Raw genomic sequence first — 17,795 nt, 5'->3', positions numbered from 1 at the left:
TTGTAGTTGTAGGTTGCAGTGTGTTTGATGACAGTAAGCTGATGTGGCAGTCAATGAGAATGTGGAAACTCCGGGATTTTCCAGAGCTGCAAATACTGAATGGAATGTATACCGTTCTCAGTTTCCGGACATTGCACAACAGCCGTACAACTGTTATTCACAGTTGTACGGCTATTAAAATATTCCTTTTGGGGGAGTTGGACTCACTGCTGCATAAAACGGATTGCATGATTTGCATGTGTGTGGGCGTTTTGAAGGGAGCGGCATCATTGCAGACATTAATCCAAAATATTCGAGGAGAGATGGTTTTCACATCAGTTTTTACTTCTCTTCTGAGACTTCTCATAAAGGTTTGACAGAGTTGTCAGAATATATTGAGAGAGTAGATTGAATCTGGCAGGTACCGATTCAGAAATCCTCCTACTTTACTCACACAGTGCCTGGGAATCTCGTCACTAGGCGAGCGTCTGTTTGATTCCAGAACAGTTCTCTTTGTTTTGAGAAAAAATAATCAATGTCCAGTGGCAGGGTATTGTTTTGACGTGTGTGAACCACATTAAGGAAACGACCCACAAAGCAAATGGACCGTTGGCAGGCATAGAGTCCAAAATGATGGAGCAGACACAGATGGATCTGACTAATAGTCTTTTTTGCAGCCCTGTTGGACCCTATATGATCCTATATCACGCTTTGAACATCTCACATGTTTAATTCATCATCAAACACTGGAAGTGAAGTTTGGCACAACTGCAAACTTACCAATAAGTTGTCTTCCACCTAAACTGATGGATTGGCAAGGACAGTGTGAATCAGTAAAAAAAGCTAAGCCTCTTGGAAAATTATTATCTTGCACTTCATAGCTTTGGCCTAAGTGAGAGAGTTGGAAGAAGGGAGACATAAGAAGTCCTATTTCCTTTGGCTGAACTGGGCCAAATTCAACTATTTGGCTCACATACAAAAGACGAAGACGGAGAAGTTGGTTAGCACTGATTGGAAGAGGATGGTGTTAAATGTAGGACAACCCTGATGGAAAACCCGTTAGCAGCTGCAAAAGACTTTAAACTGGTGCAGAAAGCATTACGATGGGATGATTTAGATCAAAGCAAATGTGTGTTAAAATGATCCAGTCCAAGTCCAGACCTATTTAGAAATGAAAATCAGTGGTAAAACTTTAAATTTAGAGATTAGACACTGTCAAACAAATCTAAGCAATCTTATAAGCTTGAGGTTTTTTGGCAAAGAAGGAAAAAAACATACTTTACTCTCTAAATGTACAATGGTAGAGACATAACCCAAAAGATTTTGAGCTGTAATGGCAGAGAGGTGGGGTTTTGCACAATCACTCTCAGGGGACGTCTACATATGAACACCACATTTTTCAGATTTTCATTTGTAAAAAATAAAATAAAGGGAGTTCATTTCACTACACAATTATGCACTTCTTTGCATTAAAAAAATAAAATATTAATGAAGTAGAATGAATATTTTGGTTGTCTCTAAATGTTGAATGTGTAACTCACTGTATATTCTAAAAATTTATAAATAACCTACAGCATTATTACTGTATTGTTTTTACATCTAACATAAAAATTTCCCAAATAAGGCCTATTTTTATAACTAATCTTGGATCCTTTCAAGATTATATGCACTTTATTACAGACATATGTTAAATCACATTACTATCTAAATTATTATTTGTACTGATAATATTTTTTTCCATAAGACAGAAATGCCTTTGTTATTGTTGGTATTCTATGGGCTGGTGGATGTTCATTATGCTCTACATTACTTTCAATTTTAAGTTACCATCTATTTATTTGCAGCACAGTTGTTTGTATCCATCCATGCTAAGCTCACAGTCATATTCCTCTAATTCATTCTAAATATTCACTCAAGGTTCTCCATGTTCGCCACAGCTACCTCCATCTTCTGTCAGCGGGTTCCCCCGTCTCACCATGTGAGAAAGAAAACATTTTCCAGCCCATTGTATTGTATTAAAACCCCTATAGACATGCCAACTCTGTTGGATAGGATAAGAAAAAAACATCTATATTTTCCACAGCAGGATACAGACTGCGGTTAATGCCTCACAGGGGAACTTTGAAACCAGATGGAGCCGATCCCACACAAAGCATCGTGAAAAGAACAGAGAGAGGAGGGTGGCACAAGGGGGATCTGGGACAATCGCTGATTAACTTGGCAATTTTCCACTCTCAGATTTATTGTGAAGGTTTATCAACATGATGCGGCACACCTCCATGTTCACACAGGTTGTACAGCAGGAGCAACCGAGCAGCACTTTGGAGTAGTAAGTCATTTCTTGATTGGGTTTAGTAGTAGCACCATGGTTATTAGGTTTAATGTTTCCTGGGGGATTTGCTGGAGATCAAAGTGGAGGGAGAGAAGTTGGGGCCTAGAGACTCTATAAAGGTGTCACGGACAGTTGGCTCAGCGGGTTTCTTCCTGACGTCTTTCTAATATTAGAGCTGCCCGAGGCTACTTCCGCAGAACACCATCCCATTTTCACATGTTGCCACAATACAAGATTGATGTGCTGTGTCTCTGGCTTCAGGGCAAGTTATGAGCTCAGGATGTCTCTTCACCTACAATGCACAGACAGGTGCTGACAGGCCGTTTTGAGACAATTTGTGGGTAATGGTCAGGTCAAAACCCACCATTGGATTTGTCGGTGGACCTTTCAACATGCTCCTATTATTACATCTTGTCAACAGGGGGGCACACAGGTGAAGGCAGCACTACAAAATGAGATTGTTTGTACAAACCTCTATTTTTCACTGTCTGAGCCTGAGGCAAAGTGCTGCAATTCACTTTCTGCTTCCTCCTCACATTTTCTCAACTGTAATTACTTTGCAAGTCATCAAAGGTAGTGGATAATGCCCTGTAGATAAAGGGTGAAAGGGTAAGGTGTCTTTGTTTACAAGCTTTAAACCCATTTTTAAAAGTAAAACCAACTTTTCTTTATATAAATATGAAAGAAAAGCATCTATGGAAGAAATTGTAATAAGTTAGCAAAGCGTTTTTCCTTTAAATTGCTACAAACTTAAGTGCTTAATGTTTGGGACAGAACAGAGGTGCCTGAAGGAGCTGCTGTTCTTTTTCCAGCGTACACCCAGATCCAACCTCATTCGCTGGTTCAGCAGCACAAACAGCAGCAGCAGTTTGTGGTCCAACAGACCCAAGGTTCCCAAAGGACGACGGGCCAGCTGCTGCAGACTGCCTCCATTCAGCCGTCACAGCACCCCGTGCCTGTTCTACCCAAACCTGCGCCTCACCAGCCCTCCGCTCCCAGCCAGCAGGCCACCATCTTCCACTCCACCCTCAGCTCCCACGCTCTTCACTCCCCACTCAACCAAGCCAAAGCCCAGCCAGTCCAACTCACTGCCATCAACCTGCAAATACAGCCAGCGGTATGTAATTTGCGGATTTAGTACTAATTACTCACTACATTCCTTTTCTGCTGCATTTGAAAGAATGAGAGATTGATTTATGTACTATTTTATTGTACAATTTTGGTAAAACTCAAATTACACCCTCTACCAGTTCAAGGGTTTGAAATTATTTTAATATAATTAAATTGATCAGATCTTAATCTGGAACAGACAGATGTGTAGCAACTCAGTGACAGGGAGATAAGACATCATCAATAAACTTGAAGAAGCAATCATTGCTGTCCATCAATCTGGGAAGGATTATAAGGAAATATCCAAATAACATGGAATCTGTCGTTGGATTAAAACTATTTTAAACCTAGAATAGACCAGATCATATTCATTATATTCTGGTTCTAAACCTTGAGACTAAAAGAAAATATACTTTATTTTTGCAGTGAGTTTTACAGTGATGCTTTTCATTTGAAAAGATCTTTTTTTTTCTTGTACACATCCTAAAATGTGTTGGCTTAAAAGTGCTAACGAGAAAAAAAAGCTGTTGTTGCTACATCACACAGTCTGCATTTTTCCTTCAAGACACAAGTTTTGGGGATAAAAGTCACTGAAATCTAATGGGTCATCAGATTCTTGTTGTAATATTCTCCTTGTGGATTTTCGCTCTCTTAAGATTATCCCTAAATCTTTTAGTTTCTGTTCTCACATTTGCACTCCTTTTTATTGTTCCTTCTGCCTCTTAGACCTCACGACTTGTCCAGGACAGTAAAGATAAGCCAACCTCATTAGTAGTGAGGGAGACGAGTCAAACCCCATCCACTCAACAACAACAGCAGCAACAACAACAGCAGCAGCAGCAGCAACGACCTGCGTCTTCTCCATCACAGCCCTTCAAGCCTGGAGAACAGCCCAAAGTTAACGCTGCGACCCCACCTGTCCCGGCACAAGGTAAAAGCTCAGCAGAATTCACTATGATGGCTAAAACTTTTCCCTAAAACTTGTCTCTTAAAAGGTTTTCAATCAGAAATTATTCTGTTTTTGTGCATGTATGCTTTTAGGTTAAAATTGGAATGAGGGTGTGCTGCTGGTGCTTATAAGTTTTGCTTGCGTATTAATACTTGTATATACTTATATATTATGAATGATTTACATCAAGATTTCAAAAACACTTCTTTTCTCCAAATATGAGCCCAGATCTCAAATAGCAGATTATTTATATCATTCCGAGACAATATTTTTATGAATGTCAGAGAGGAAATTCCACATTTGCCTCTCTGACATTTAAGTTTGGGTTTGGTTCAGCAATATACCATAGGGGCAGTTGATTGCTTGAGTCATGTTTTTTTTTTTCTTTCCATTTCGCAAGAGTGGATTTTATGTCTTTGAGTAATGTGTGTGAAATCCAAAGAGCTGCATGTATAATTCAGTTAAACACTTTTAGCTGCTTTTATGCAGAAACCCCCAGATATTCAACTTCATCAGCTAAAAAAAGAATTGCTGCAGTGTTGGAGTTGCTTCATTTTGTGCTAAATGTGCACTACATCATTTTTTTAGATGGCTAATTCAGATACAAAGTGGTCAGTAGTTTATTAAGGTTATGCAAAGATGATGATGCTGTAGTCAAATAGCTTAGCGTTTCTCTAAGACACTGTATTAACAACTGGGCCAACATGGAACTCATTGTAAAGTGAAGCCCGGGGTAAAACCCATGAAGAAAGAAAAAGGCTAAGAGAGAGGAGAGCTTTTAAAGTCACCTGTCTATCTGATTGGTTTTACCATTACAATCAGCTTTTTTTTCCCCAGAGACAGAACTGACATCCTTATGCAACTGTGTGAGAAAGTATTTACACATTCTCATCATCAAGCTAATTTCAATAGAATACTTTTATTAAGATGCAGTTTAACAGCCCTGGTCGTTCTACTGTAGAATCCGACATTAACCTCACTTTTACTTCCATTCACAGATCCCAAAATGCTTCTTTTAATTTTGGAAATCAACTTTTATGATTGTACAACCTTTTAAGACAATTTTCTGTCATTTTTCTCCTTGGCTTCTTCGCTAGCACCCTTGTGTGTGTACCAATGCCAAGCCAGGCTGAAAATGGGAAGCATAGCACAGAATTGTTTTTAACTAATGAAGAGTTGCACAATATATAATCCAGTTAAACATATTACAAAATATTGTTTGGAGTTCAATATTTGTTGTTGTTTTTCTAGATGTCATGAATGCACACTTTGCATGCAAAGTGATTCACCCAGTTGGAGGGAGCCTCATTCCAGCTAGATGTTCATACTTGACAAAGATGATGCAAAGATGGTGAAAAACGACAGTGCTAGAAGCAGTATTGCAGTATTACTGACAATCCAGTTTTCCAATATTGTGCAGTCAAGTATTGGTTTGCTGAGATAAAATGTTGTTTCAAGAATTCTGTCTTTCTGTATTATATCAGTCAATACTTGATAGAATATATTCTTTGTAAAATTGATGTTCATTGTGGCAGCATGTTGGAGTAGCTTTGTTTCTTCTAGTTTCTTTTTTGGTCATAATTTTATTCAGGTTGAGAGGATGCATGTTTGGACAGTTGAGCTGAGAGGAGTTTTGCTCTTATCTTTTTACTTTTGGATAATTGTTATGATGCATAACTGTGGCAAGAAAGTATTGCTTTTAAAACTGGGAGCAGTTAATTAGCATCTCAAAAGCTCAAATAATACCTGAACATTGACCCCAAATCCCCAAAAAGTTGAAAAACAGGCTTTCTGAATGCAGAGCTGCACCAAAGAACAGAGAGAAGAAGAGGAAGTCGAAATCACCTCTTGTATTGATTATTATGGGCAAGGATCATATTCCCTCCTCCATCATCTCTCTCTGCCCGGCTTTCCAACCATACAGCCAGACAAAGATTTAAAGAGAAGCAGGAAAAGCAAATGAGGTGGATTAGCAGTGTTTCTCAAAAACTGATGGTGTCATCCAGGACAGGTTACTGCGGAACAGGGTCTCTGCCACCCAGAAATTGAGTTGTTGGCATGTCATGACAGTCATGAGACTGTCCTACAGCAACAGTCTTCAGTCAGAGGCCTGTTCAATTTTATTGCAAGTCTCACTGCTACTGTATAGCTTCCCTGCCCACAGCATCACCATCCACAGCAAATCCATGAAGATACTTGGATAAGAGTTACTAGTCGCATTTAATTTCCCTTTGGGTTAAACAGTTTCTTTAATTGGATTTTGAATCTATTTGAAAAAGAGTTTGGTGTTCTTTGTGAATGCAGCTTGAATTAACACCATACTGAAAATCCACTGAAATAAAGGTCTTAATGTGCTTCCAAATATTTTCAGTTGTCAGTCTGATGTTTTACTTTATTCATTTTTAATGATTTAAGTTGCTGAAGCTTGATCTAAAGCATATTTAGAGTTCATTATTAAATATATAAAATTACTTTGATTTGTCAGTGATTCAGCACTGAAGCAGTGATATTTTTCATCAGGGAAGTGTATCCTTCACTCCTTCTCAAGAAGTGAAGACAATGGTGTTTTTTAGTGGGGTGGGGAGTTTGGGGCAGGGGGCTCATGAACTTTAAAGCCCTATTTACGGCCCTGCTCACTGGAGTCTCGGAGTCGAAAAAATATTTTCAGTTGTTTAGTCTGGAAGTGAAGGCTGTTTGCTCGGTGCTTCCCGGTGGAAAAGTGTTGATCTCTGCAGCTTGAACTGGAGGCGCTGTGGGAGGAAACGGCGGAGGCGGGTCCTGCTTTCAGACTTTTCATTAGCGGGGTGTGAAGAAGCGCCGCTGCAGCTTTAAGTCGCTCTCGGTCTGTGCAGCTGCCCGGTGTGTTGCTGAGTCGGATCATTAGAACAACAAAACGGCACGTTGTCCGTCTGAACAGCGCGGAAGTTGCGCGGTAAGAAAACTCTCATTCAGCGCGAGTGACTGTAGGGAGACGGGATCTTGATGTTTAGTTTCGCTTGTGTGGCTTTTTTTTATCCGATAAACGGCTTTTATCAGCACGACTCAAATGGTTGGATGGAGATAGCTGCGTGCTTATTGTTCATTGAATTTTTAGACATGGTAAAAGTTCACTTTTGACCGCCGGAAGCGGTGTTTTAGTGAGCAAGCAGGTGGATCTGACGATCATGCCAATACACAATGCAATGCTGGTGCTTGTTTGTAACGTCAATAACAACAAGATGACGTCATTTACATTAATATCAGATTATCCTGCGGTTTATAAAAATCTGAAGATTTTACCTCGGTAAGCAAGAGCACTTATTTCGATCATATTTATCCAAGCAATATTAGGAATTGTATTCAATTGCTTAATGAAAACTTATAAACATCCGTGATCTTTATTAAAGGAGAAAACTTAAACTTTTAAGAAATATTACCATGCAAGTCTTCTAGGGAATATATTTAGTACTTATGCTCAATAATTGATTTAATGCTGAGATATAATAAGCTGTATAACAACTTTCATTCCTAGATGACATATCAAATGTGTTCCAGTGGTATCATACCAAACCCACTTATATGTGCTCTGGTGCTTTTTAACATTTCTGAAACAATTCTGCCATTTTTTTTTTTTTTTATCGCCAAGTGTCGAATCCAATTTAAAACATAAACATTTCTCTGCTATTTCACCTAAAACATGGAATGTGTCCTTTTCCCGGTCAGGAGGGGGCTCAGCCAAGAGGCCAGTTACAACACCTGGGACCCCACCTCCGGCCATGACCTCTGGAAATGAGAGCGAGGCGCCCACTGTGACGGGCAGCGCACCGCAAAATGGAGAGAACAAACCGCCGCAGGCCATAGTCAAGCCCCAGGTTCTCACGCATGTCATCGAAGGCTTCGTCATCCAGGAGGGAGCCGAGCCGTTCCCTGTGTGTGTAAGTGCCCCCGACCTCAGATTTACTGGCAGAGAAACACGGTAAACAACCAAGAGCCGGCACGCTCTCCAGTGTACATGCCTGCAGGGAGCTGTCAGCAGGCGAACACAAACCCTCTGTTGGTGCTTGTAGTGACAGCTCACAGTGGCGGCTTGAATCAGTCTTTAATTAAAGGGAGATGAGGGACTGTGTTGGTGGCAGAATACAGATGGATGGAGGTGTATGACCTTAACTCCCTGCACTGTTTACTTCCCACTAAGATTTTAAAAAATTGTCCCTAATCTGTCACATGTACTTTAAAGTTTATGCTTTGTCTCTTTAGAAGTGTCAAATATTTCTGTATGTGTAACATTATTGCATAGTGAACACTTTTTTTAAACTAATTTAAAAAGTGTAAATTCTATTGGACAATGATTCAAAGTCTTTACATTGTCTGCCTCCTTCTGGACAGTGAGTGTAAATGCCTCTGTCAATATATTTTTGACCCACTTGTGCTAAAATGCTATTTTTTTTCTGGATTAACTTATTAAAACAAAAATGTTAAAATATTGAAACTCTCAGCTTGTACAGTGATAGAAATAAACTGTACATGCTGCTTTGAGCATCAGGATGAAAGTCACTGCATGCTCTGCTTTAACTTTGTTGATAAGACATGTGGATTTTAATAAGTTAGAATATAATTGAAAAGTTATTTTATTTTAGTACTTTGATTAAAAAAACTGAAGTTAGAATTTATACTTACTAGTGTTATTTTTCATGCATTTATGTATGTTCATTTTAGGTTATCAAACCCAGAATTCAGTTAATCAGAAAATAAGAAACTTGAATCAAACTGATATGAAAAAGTGGTTTTAATGCAGATATATCAGCCAATTGCATACATAATATACACTATCAACCAATACTTTATTGATCACATATACTGAATTGCATATAGTAGCTGCATCTAGTTCTATTAGTTCTATTTTGCCGCTGTGCGGCTATATTTGTGCCCTTGTTTTTTAACCTTTGGACAGTTGCTATGATGCATCACTGTGAGAAGAAGGCATTGTTTTTACAACTAGAACCAGCTAATTAGCATCTCAGAAGCTCTAAACCTGGACTATGAACAGGAGACTTTATGGATGCAGAGCAGGACCAAAGAGGAAGTTCAGAACATCTCTTGTATTGATTATGATGAGCAAAGATCATATCCCAAACTCTGGCTGTACGGTTAAAAGGGCTGGGCAGCGAGACAGAGGCAACAGCAAATGACATGGATTAGCAGTGCTTACTAACAAGGGATTGCATCATCCACAACATGCCACTGTATACCTGAAAACTGAGCTGTTGGCATGTCATGGCCATCATGAAGCTGTTATATGGCAACAGTCTTCAGTCAAACACTTATTCAGATCCAGTGCAACACTGGCTGCTATTGGAGACCTTTCCTGCCTGCAGTATCAACTTCCATACTAACTCTTTATGATAACATTTAATTTTTCTTTTGGATAAATAAAGTATTTTTGAATTGAATTTGATTAATCATGACTCGTTTTGCAATGGCAACTTCATAATACAGTGTGGCATAGAGGCAATCTGTGAGGAAGTCAAGTGTGTCTCAGTTTTCTCTTGACAGTACTCCATAGTTTCTGCTTGAAGTGTAAGGTCAGATGAGTTTTGTGGTCGACTAAGCATAGTGGTACCATTGTCAAATACTCAGCAATCACCAGGTTTTACTGATCTGTTTCTGTGTTTCATTCCTGAAAAATGCACTTCTTCATGTTGCTCCGTTTTGTAAAGGTTTTAATTCTGACTCCAGGTGGAGCGTCTGCCAATTCTCATCGACAGCCCAAAGAAACTGGATCATCAGCTGTCCTCAGACCCCGACAAAACTCCCGTCAGCAATGCAGCGAACACTGACTCGGAGCCCGAGGACATGAACCAGCCAGGTGAGACCAAACAGATTAAAGCTGAACAGTTTGTCTACTTTTATTTGTGTTGGTTCATCCTGTTACAGCAGTGGATTATCCCACTCTGTGTTCCCACGTTTCCTGCGTACATCTTCAAGAAAGGCGTGAAATTTGTGAAATCAGGCTCACAATGGTGACAGTTCGGTTCACCTGCTGCTTGCTGCCGTGTCATAAATAGAACGGAGGCTCTTCTACCTGCCCAATTTCATGCATATGCATCTCCTCACCAACCCAATTACCCTGCATGTGGCTCCCAGCCAATCTGAAGCAACATGCCGAATAATACGACGTCCTCTCACCAGAGGATGTTGCATCCGATTTCGTGTTTGCTCGTTACCTTGTTGTTTTTTTTTTTGTTGTTTTTTTTTGCTAAACAGTTTGTTGCAAACTCTAAAGGAATTCAAATATTAGGTATATTTGTACTAAAAAACTATACTTTTCAGTATTATTTTGATGTTAGAATCCAGGCATCAATTTTTAAAGTGTCAATCTGTTAATTGACAACTGGTAGTTTTACTTATGCTGCATATTTCTGCACAGAAAAAGAAGAACCCAAACTGACCTGCGAGTACTGTGGGTGGGTGGACTTTGCATACACTTTCAAGGGTTCAAAAAGGTTCTGCTCTGTGGTTTGTGCAAAGAGGTAAGTTGTCTAAATATCTGCTAAATCTTCATTGATGTATAAACTCTAAAAATATTTTGACAGATATTTATGTATAGCATAAAATATACAAAACCTTTTTATTAACACTGACATAACATCTGAGAAAAAAATAGATTTTTAAATTTTTTTCGTAAAGTCTGATGGTGATGGTACAATAAGTGAACTGTCTCTTTAAATAAAATGAGAAATCTCCTGATGGTGTTGTCATGGCATCAAGGTTCTGATAAAACTTAAATCAAGGCACAGCTGTAGATGTATTTTAAGGTACATCCGCTTACTTGTTTGACATTATGGAAAATTAAAAACAAATCAAAGCATCAGTAAGTGAATTGTGACGCTCCAGAAAATGCTAACCTGTAACCACAGTGGTTACTGGTTTTGGACTACATTATGAGGCTTTTCAGGGGCATAATATTGTTGCCATGACTTCAACCCACAATCCTTGTTAGAGCCATGCAGCTCATTGTTGGGTATAAAGAATCTATGTAGATAATGTAATAAAAACATGACTTAAAAGGGTCTTCAGTTTCACCCTAGTAGTAAAGGTCAGATGTGCATGAGTGTTTAAAAAATGCTGATATTTGACAAATTGACATAAACTTGATGATCTTAACTAACCTGAAACAGGAAAGGTTTAGTCAGTGAAAAAATGCTTTTTTTTTTTTTTCTTTTATGCAGTGTATGCAAACTATGAATCTATTCAGCTTTGTATTAGGACATATTTATTAAGTGGAGTCTCTTTTTGAACAGGTACAATGTGGGCTGCACAAAACGGGTTGGACTTTTCCGGCCAGAGAAGAACAAAACAACAAATCGCTGGCGTAAAAGACCTCACAGCCGCTCTAGTATAGAAGCTAAGAAGCAGGTAAAAAGACTCATAAGTGCATTTTTCCCTTATAAAACCTTTAGAACTACTTCACAACATGCTTTATACCCTTTTACTTTTTGCACCTTTTAATTTTATGAACTTCGGATGAACTGATTGTTTGCCTCTGTCTTAATGGGTCATTAACTGCTTTTTAATCTAAAGCGACCTTTATTGGTGATCAGTCTGGGATTTTCTGGTCACTTCACATATTATAAATAGAGAATAAAGAGCTGAGTGGACCCAGAACCTCTGTGTATTACTGCTGAAATTCAGTGGCAATATCAAGCACAGTGTTTAGAACTTGCCTAAAATGTTTACTTGACAGAACTTATGCTTCATGTAGCTAGTCAAAGAATTCAACACCTAAATCTTTGAGGCAGTTATCAATCCAAAAATCTTTTAGCAATTGTGTTGTAGGTTTGAATCCTGCTTAGTTTAGTTTTCTCAGTGAACTACATCACTTGATTAATTTTTTTTCCTTCTCAGAAAATGTCGCCGCCACGACCGCAGCAGACCCAGGGAGGCTCTATTTCATCGCCACACGCCTCTCAACCCAGTCAGGAGGAGTCCAGCCCATGTTCAGACATGTCCAGCTACGAAGGGCCGCCGTCTCCCCTGTCAGCGTCCAGCTCTGGACCTCGCGCTCCTGCTCCAGCCTCGACCCAAGTCCCCGTCCACCGGCAACCGAGCAGGACCTCAGAGCCAGAGGCCTGCGCTGGGAGAGACGCCGCCTTACTCAACGAGCGCTTTTTACCCAACGACCCCGCCAAGTGGAACGTGGAAGAGGTTTACGAGTTCATCCGTTCTCTGCCAGGTTGGTAGTGCTAAAGCAGGGAGATTCATGAACTCCTGCCTCCAGGAATCGTGTTTTTAATGCGTTTCTCTGCCGTCCGGACAGGTTGTCAGGAGATCGCCGACGAGTTTCGCTCTCAGGAGATTGACGGACAGGCGTTGCTCCTGTTGAAGGAGGACCACCTGATGAGCACTATGAACATTAAACTGGGACCTGCACTCAAGATCTTTGCACGCATTAACATGCTGAAAGACTCCTAGCAGAAGATGTGTGTGAATTGAGCTCAAAGCACTAGCAGCACAGAGCACTGGTTGCACTGTGACACAGCCTTCTCAGCACTACTGGACTGCTCCGTCCCCAAGCAGAAAAAATTTAAACATCCAGTTCTTATGTTATAACATGAGTTATTTCTCCATGTCTGTGCAGGTGTGAATACAGAAAGAAAGTACACATATCCACCACACTGGGTCATTCTGTGCTTTTTCTTGAAAGATTTTGTGGATTATAGTCATGTTTTGCTCGTTCTCCCTCCCAAAAACATGCTTAGCACTTCTAATGTGCCATCAGGGAGCTAAAGAGTGTTGGTCAAAAAAAACATTTTATCAGCCTTTCATTACCATCGGTTAGCTTCTCCTTTCTTTGCTAAATTATGATTTTGCTCCACCAGATTAAGTCTGAGAAAGAAACCCAGTTCACAAAAGAAACCTGAGCTGCGAGAGCGAGTTGTGCTCTCAGTTTGCTCACACGGCAGCACAATCTGCACTCATTTGAGGCATTGTGATGAGCACGAGTGATGTCTGAATTTATTATATTGTTGTTCATATTTTTGTACAGTTCTAGTGGTGTGAGTGAAAGGAAGAGACGGCTGAGAGTCTGAGAACAGAAGATTGCAGTCAATAATTGGCGTTTTTATTCGGCAGTGGCTTTTTTTTTGCCTTTCCTAACAATAAGACCCCCCACAGCTATCAACGAGCAAAGCTCGACTGAATGCAGAGAAAATGATTTAAGGGGCCTCTTTTGTGTCTGCTTTCTTTTCAGTCACTAGTTTTTTTTTCTGTAGATTTAAACTACTTACAAATTATCTACTTTTTCAGAATAATTAACTAAAATATTGCATTGATTTTCTGACTCAGGTTTAAAAGACACTAATTTATACAAGGAACAAAATGGGTTTGCTGCTCTCTCGACTCAACCCAACTTTTAGCGCTTATTTTTTTTTCTGTCCTCTACACAATGTGGTGTGGTGCGCAATTGTTAAACAATGCAAGTTTGTCCATGTATAGCAGCTTATTTGAAGAAAAGTTTGGAACTGTTCTTTCTATAAGTTATCATTTTATTTTAAAAGAGATTTAATTTTGATTAATATTTTGATATATGCAAATTTATAAAAAAAAATACCATTGGTGTTGGACTCCCTTCAGTTTGTCTATTTTTTGTTTAATAAAAAACTATTTGTTTGTGTGATAGAAAGTGAACTTTTTTAGATCATTCGTCAAATGCCTGTATTTATGAAAACAGTTTGTTACACATTTTGCAGTTATAAATCATTTGCAGAAGATTTTTGTCTCGGTTTGCTTAATTTTTGTATGGTTTTGAATTAGTGCTGCAATGCAATTACTGTTTGGTGCAAGTCAATATGATTAAAGTTTATTTATTTTAGCTATTAAGTCAATATACACAAAGGGAGTATTTTTCAAGAGCTTTTTACTTCTCGTTTTGGTACTGGTTAATGCGAATGAGCAGTATTCAATTTAAAGTAGATAAATTCAAATTGAAAAATGTGACCCCTGACTTCACATTCGTTAACAATAAGAAGCAATTGTAATTGCAAACACATTTATGAAAGTTAAGTGGGAGGAGGAAGTGTGGTAGAAAAATGTTCAGTTAGCAGGGAAAACCATTCTTGAAGGGAATTTTTGGAGGTTGGAGAATTCAATAAGTATGAACGTCAGAACCGTTGTCCACACTGTTGGACACCTGACAACACCAAAGGCACTAGAAGGTGATTCAATAACCAAGTGGTTATCATGCTTTATAGAACAGCAGATTAAGCTATCTAAATACCCATAGAGGATTTATGGAGTATTGTCAAAGAGAAGATGAGACACGAGCCAAAGTGGATGAAGATAAGGTGCTATTAAACCAATCTGGGCTTCTGTAGCGCCTCTGCAAAGGCACATCCTGATCAAATACATTAGATTAATGTGCTTTTCAGGAAGCCCGCATTTGTTAATTAAAACTTTAAAGTCTTTTTCATTAGTTTGATGCAAATTTCCTTTCTGAGTAGTAGAATTTCGAAAATGAGTCATAATCCTCTAACTGCACAGAAACGCAAGGACTATATCACCGTGTAATGAATCTCGATGAATTTCACTTTTCGAATCCAATAACTTTTAATTAATAAACGTTTTAGGGAATTCTACACCTACAGTTCAACGGAACAGGATCTTGAGTCAAGGCAACAATAAAACTTTCCCAAATGGTATATATTAAATCACACGTTACGATGTGACTATTAAATGTGTCTAGAATTCGGACATTTAACGGAGACTGAAACGTGTGTCTAAATTTAAACAGTTATTGCAACTGTTTACATTGGTTCATCCGGACTCTTTAATTCGGCCTATCTTTCTCGAAGCTGGGGCAGGAAACACGATCTTTCTGGTTCACAAGTAGTTGTTTTATACAAAAGGGCGTTTCTACAAAAGTATCGACTGCTTTCCGTTTTGTTTCCACTGTGTTTAAAAAAAAAAAAAAGAAAAAGAAACAGAACAGGTGAGATGGACTGTATTAGAACTGAGAGAAAAGCAGCAGGAAGTTACAGGACAGACACGCCCTCTTGTTTTGATTTGAGATTTGGATCAAACTAAATAAAGTTGCGCATTTCTGAGGTATTTCTTACTAAAATGAATACAGGTTAATAATTTATATTTAAACGGTTGTATTTTGTTTTAACCGAGGCGCACATACAGGTTAAAATGAAGCGGGGCCGCAAAAATGTGTGCTTTTAACTTCCACGTTTATTTCAACATAAATGGTTTGGTCCTGGTTTGAACTTGGACGTTGACGCAGACGTCATTTAAACGGCTGATACATTCACTGTCAGTCTGACATTCACTGTCAGTCTGACGTTTCATTTCTCGAGTCATTTAAAAATCAACACCGGGTAAGTTAAATATTAAAAAGCTTAAAGCGGTGTAATTATATGTGTTTAAGTTTAAAGTCTCCTCTTTAGTATCTGAATGTGTCTATTTACACTAACTTTATTCACTTTGAGAAAACGGATAGAAATTGCTACCTATTAGTAGTCCTGGATTTGGAAATGCTTGAATCTAACTATTAAACTACAGAATGAAAAGTTAGTTGGTTAATGGTTAATATGTTAACCTTTGTGCTAAAATCGTTTTTAACGTTGACACTATTGAATTTTGCTAACTTTGCAGCTCTTTTCCTAATTCCGTGGAGGTTGCTTAAGTAATGTGCACTAATCATTTGCAAAGTATTGTTGTAATTGTATGCATCTGCTTATCTCTGCATTATTTCCCATACTAACCGTTAACAGTAATAATTGAATAAGAGTTCGGTCATTTTATTGGCTTCAAACTCTAAAGAATTTGGCCCTGAATGTAACACCGACACACAAGAGCAAAGGGGAGAAAGTTAGCTTACAACTAACCTTTATAATAACACCATCTACTGTAGCTTTAATGTGCTAATAAAAGCTAAAGTTATTTTTCAGTTGGCTGACCTCCAATATTTTTATTTTTATATGTAATAAAATACAGTATAAAGTATTAAAAATTATACATTAATTAATTAAATTAATTATTTAATTATTCAGTATTGTTTAAGTAAACAAAATAGTTTTTCATTGACCAACATTGGCCCTTTTTATATTATTTAACATATGTTTTTATATTACTGACTCAAAAGTTTTCTCCACATTAAAACATATGCTATAGTTAAGATCCATTCAAATGTATGACATAAAAACCATTTGATTACTAACAATGAGAGAGAAAGACACAAATCTATAGATACCTACATTTGATTAGTCGCAGCTGTAAGTACCTGTTTCCACTAAATATCCAGTTATGTCTTGTTAATGAGGAAAATAAATGTTGGCTGCTGCAGAAATGTCCGGTCAAAGAGAAGAGCCCTTTGATGATTCCCCAGCTGACCTTCCCAGTCTGGAAAAACTCGACTCTCCTACAGGTAGGTGAAGCTTTATTAGAACAGCTCCTGTCCTCAGACACCTTCAGAGCCTATTAGTAATTGAATTACTACTAAGGCACTTTTAATTATCCGTGGATGTGTGTGTGCGTGCGTGTGTGTTTATAATACCTTGTGGGGACCATTTTCCTGACACATACTACATTGTGGGGACCTGCTCAATCCTTGTCCCCACAAGGGGAAACGCTGTTTTTGGGTCAGGGGTCAGATTTTAGGACCAAGATCTTAATTGAGTTTTGGTTAGGATTAGGATTAGGGTAAAGATAAGGTTTAGGTTGTGTAAATGAATGGAATTCACTGGAAAGTCCCAACAAAGATAGCCACGCAAACGTGTGTGTGTGTGTGTGTGTGTGTGTGTGTGTGTATGTTGGAGAGATATAAAATACAGAAACATAAATAATAATGAAACAGAGACTTTGTGGGACTTTGCTTTCCTAAATCCCAGATTACGTCCTATTGGTATCTGTCATTATCTGCTGATTATTTGAGTTTAATTTGACTTTTATTGTCTTTTTCTCAATTTATCAGTTTTATTTGTACAATAAATTTGAATGTTCTGTCGGGTTCAGTCGGGTGTTTCTGCTTGATATCCAGCACTGATTACAGATAGTGAAACAAGACTTTCGGATTGGACATTCCTATTTTAAATCTTGGGGGTTTTTTTCTTATCGCTGAGTCTTCTAGACTACAGTAAAGCTGAAAAAGTATTTGAGACCAATCTTTCTGGCACTTTTTCCCATATTGCTTGACCTGTATCTGGAGTTGTCTACAGTAAGTTGAACTGTGTAAACACTTTATGATTATGATTATTTACAACGTGAATTAGTGCAGAAACAGAATTACTCACACAAATAACATTTTGGGTAAAAAAAAAAAAAAAAATCATGTGTCGCATAGCATCAACTGGAATGCAATTACAACTGCTAGTGAACGTAAAGCAATCAATCGAACAAACATAATCAACTACTTTGACCGTTTACTGCTGGTAGACACAGCTTTAC

The 17,795-nt window shown here is 38.4% G+C and overlaps 2 protein-coding genes across 3 annotated transcripts in view; both read left to right on the top strand.

Annotated features, from left to right (window-relative positions):
• Positions 1 to 14,119, top strand: part of phc2b (polyhomeotic homolog 2b (Drosophila)) — a 32,983-nt gene extending 18,864 nt beyond the window's left edge. For both annotated transcript variants that reach the window (XM_008409042.2, XM_008409043.3), the window contains exons 9-16: positions 3,124 to 3,428; positions 4,148 to 4,352; positions 8,073 to 8,284; positions 10,086 to 10,215; positions 10,777 to 10,879; positions 11,651 to 11,765; positions 12,255 to 12,582; positions 12,667 to 14,119. In XM_008409042.2, coding sequence (XP_008407264.1) covers positions 3,124 to 3,428; positions 4,148 to 4,352; positions 8,073 to 8,284; positions 10,086 to 10,215; positions 10,777 to 10,879; positions 11,651 to 11,765; positions 12,255 to 12,582; positions 12,667 to 12,821 — 1,553 coding nt within the window. In that variant the 3' untranslated portion in view covers positions 12,822 to 14,119. The remainder of the gene's footprint in view (positions 1 to 3,123; positions 3,429 to 4,147; positions 4,353 to 8,072; positions 8,285 to 10,085; positions 10,216 to 10,776; positions 10,880 to 11,650; positions 11,766 to 12,254; positions 12,583 to 12,666) is intronic.
• Positions 14,120 to 15,631: 1,512 nt separating this feature from the next.
• Positions 15,632 to 17,795, top strand: part of LOC103464728 (T-complex protein 11-like protein 1) — a 43,397-nt gene continuing 41,233 nt past the window's right edge. Inside the window, exons 1-2 of the mRNA XM_008409039.3 lie at positions 15,632 to 15,727; positions 16,696 to 16,776. Coding sequence (XP_008407261.1) covers positions 16,698 to 16,776 — 79 coding nt within the window. The 5' untranslated portion in view covers positions 15,632 to 15,727; positions 16,696 to 16,697. The remainder of the gene's footprint in view (positions 15,728 to 16,695; positions 16,777 to 17,795) is intronic.

The sequence above is a fragment of the Poecilia reticulata genome, chromosome 5 (genome assembly GCF_904066995.2).
Source record: "Poecilia reticulata chromosome 5, P_reticulata-male-v2, whole genome shotgun sequence".
Classification (NCBI taxonomy): domain Eukaryota; kingdom Metazoa; phylum Chordata; class Actinopteri; order Cyprinodontiformes; family Poeciliidae; genus Poecilia; species Poecilia reticulata.
This window is presented reverse-complemented; position numbering and strand designations above follow the sequence as displayed.